The sequence below is a fragment of the Dendroctonus ponderosae genome, unplaced genomic scaffold (assembly GCF_020466585.1).
Source record: "Dendroctonus ponderosae isolate FM_Combo_2020 unplaced genomic scaffold, Dpon_F_20191213v2 Dpon_F_20191213_2, whole genome shotgun sequence".
Classification (NCBI taxonomy): domain Eukaryota; kingdom Metazoa; phylum Arthropoda; class Insecta; order Coleoptera; family Curculionidae; genus Dendroctonus; species Dendroctonus ponderosae.
The window spans coordinates 6,458,395-6,461,522 of NW_026018165.1; the positions used below are offsets into that span (position 1 = coordinate 6,458,395).

A 3,128-nucleotide genomic window follows, 5' to 3' on the forward strand; every position below is an offset into this window, starting at 1 on the left:
ATTACGAAGCAACAAGTATTTGCGCAATGTTAATTAGGCAGATTACCTTGAAAAACATTGCGGCCGTATTTCTGATATAGTTTTTTGCAAATTTCTCAGTTTTTAATAACAATTAATTTGTTTTACTATTTTTTCTGTACTCCCATAACAGCGCCAGACAACCCCTCCAGAGGAATGACGCCAATTTTGAATCACCCTGTAGAGATGTACCAGATGAACCTCCTTAACTACAGTTATTATCCCAATCACCATTATTACTAAACTTTAAAATACTATTACTTTCCAAGTTAACTTTAATTTTGTTTTGTTTATTTTTGTTTTCAAATAATAATATGCCTATATTCTATGTTTCAGTGACAAGCCCGAAACCTTGGATAGGTTTAGATCATGTGAATAAGGCTCCGAAACGAACCAGGTTCAATTACCTTGAAAAAGCTATCAAGATATATAACTGATATTAGACTGAGGGTACAGGAGGGAGCAGAAATCACGCCGTTGACATCGTGTTAAGCAGTCATAAGTTGTGGCTTTCAGTATTGTTGCCAATCTCTTAATTTGTAATCCGATTGTTAACTATTTCTACTTGGCAAAATTAGTTCTCTATAAATTTCATTTAAAATTAAAGAACACCATTATGGAGCGCTTTATTTTAAATTCTTCATTCTAAACTTTCTATTCAACATTTCTTGTTCATCAGTTTTGATAAGCTGGAAGAAGTTAAATTCAATTGAGTATGAAAATAGTACGAATTCTAGCGCAGTCGGGTGTTTCATGTAAATGTTGAGTAATGACCATCAACGGATGTTTAGATTTATAAAATCGCGTGTTTCACACGTTCAAGATTCTTTTATTAGAAACGACCATATTATTTAAATTATTGAAGTTATTTGAAATAATCGACGGCTAAAGTAATTCTATGAATTCATCGTTTCTAGACACAATTCGTTTAGAAATTGTATATAGTTTTAGCGTGTTTTATGGATCTAATTTCATCATAATTTTTCATATTGAACGAAGCAGTACCTGATTTTTTTTATTTTAAAGAAACCTATTACAATTGGCAATTATTCATGATTTACATATGATTTATATAATCCAATCGAAGGTCTCGAAACAGTTATTGCTTAATCTGATGAATTGAGAACTAAAAACGAACAAATTCGGGGTTGTTATTTGTTTAATGCAAAGGCAAAATCGTCGTAATGGAACACCAGGAACACTGACAATATTTTAAACAGTAAAAATTGTGTTTTTAATATTTGGTAGGCCGGACAGGATTAACTTTAACTGCACGTATTGAAGCACCTACAAATAACGTGACGCGCAAAAACTAATTTTGCCAAAATATTTAAAGTCTAGGGTGTGAGTATGTTGCTTCAATTTATAGTTAACGTTATTTTCAGATGACTTGTAAACCCTGCAGTTATAATAGTTCTTGTAAATAATATTTATTGGACCGATATGTCCTGTTTAAAATTATATCTACGGAAATATTCACCTGTTAAATATGTTTTGAGTTTTTCACTTACTTATTAATTATGTCACATTTCGGAGGATTTTTAAATTGTTGTTTTATATGAATTATTACCCAGATTGGTTGCAAAATTCTGCGGATTTAGATGCCAATTCTAGGTAATATTAAAAATACAAATTTGGCTTTCAAGTCAAATGTTTTTTTATTTACAAAATGCCTCATTTTGTATGTTGTATAAAACGCGTCTCCGGTTTCTCCGTTTTGCATATTAACACGAAACATCTCTCCCTTTCTAATTTTAAATACATGATTTGGTATTTTGCGTATTGCTTTTTTATGATGCAATATTGGGGGATTTAAATCATAGCAATTTTTGAATAGGTACGATTTGGCCCTGAAAGTTGGATGGCTCATTTGAACACTAGTAAGCATTTAATTCTTCGGACAAAATCTAAGTTCTCGTTCTTGCTGTTATATATTAATATAATAAACAGTTTGCAATCATTTCTTCAAATGACAACTTTTTTAGACATTTTTTCGATATGATCGAGATATATTTTAGTCAAATACTCTGTACTAAATTTTATCTGCATTTCTATATTGAGTGATTTGTTAGCGTGAAATCGGTTCCTAGTTGTTCAAGCTCGGCAAACGCACCAAATCCTCTTTTGGTATTTGGTAAGTTAGTTTAACTTACCGCTTTTACAAAATCATTTTATCCCGTTATAAACCGATGACGCACTATTGAGTCATGAGTCACATTGAGTATAAAGGAGGAAAAACATAGGGATAATACATTTTCAATGATTATTAACGATATTAACAAATGTATTGTTTGTTTAAAATGTTTAAAATTTTTAAAATTTCAAATGTTTAAAATATAATTGTACATAATACTCGATATAAATCATTAGTGTCGTTGGCTTTAATATTTAAAAATGGTCGGTGATATCTTTAAATAACTATTTATCTAACATTTAATTCCCTCAAGATGCTCGAACGTTATCCAAAACATCATGTAACCGAGAAATTTATAAATATTATGCAGCTTTTACTTTGTAAAAATTGTATGAAACTGTATTGTATTTATTGTTCAAATGTCATGTATATTTCATTATGTATTTGTTGAAGATGATCCAGCTTAAGTAAAAAGTATTGCAATAAATTATGTGAACAAAATGTATGCATTATTTTTTGTCAAAACTCCGGTTGGTATTGTCGCACATTTAGTAATTATTTCTTTATTCTTACCTGTTGCTTAGTTTCGTGTTCGTCCAATGTGTCGCATTAAAGGCTGCTGATTTTCCTGGCTGGTTTAAGTTGCTAGCCTTCTGTATCAACAGAAGCAGGCAGTACTGAAATTAATGATAAAATTAAGAGCAACTCAGAGTGGCGCGATGGAAGTGTATTTTAAATGTGACTAGATGTGAAGTTTTCCGTTAAATCGCAAAATGGTAAGTTTTCTTAGTATTCTTTCTTTTTATGGTTCCATTTTTAGGTAACACCAATAATTATTTTCAATACTTCATAAATGTTACTGATCAACTGCCCAAAATAGAAGGTATCTTAAAAATTAATAGACTTTTTGATGTTGAAAAAAAATTGATTTGAAATAAATCATATGAAATAATACCAAATGTTTTTGTGATTGATA

The 3,128-nt window shown here is 30.2% G+C and overlaps 1 protein-coding gene across 2 annotated transcripts in view; it reads left to right on the forward strand.

Moving 5' to 3' along the window:
- The window catches only part of LOC109538246 (ubiquitin carboxyl-terminal hydrolase 7), a 21,479-nt gene extending 18,826 nt beyond the window's left edge, over positions 1-2,653 (forward strand). For both annotated transcript variants that reach the window (XM_048663789.1, XM_048663790.1), the window contains exon 20: positions 355-2,653. In XM_048663789.1, coding sequence (XP_048519746.1) covers positions 355-455 — 101 coding nt within the window. In that variant the 3' untranslated portion in view covers positions 456-2,653. The remainder of the gene's footprint in view (positions 1-354) is intronic.
- Positions 2,654-3,128: the final 475 nt, after the last annotated feature.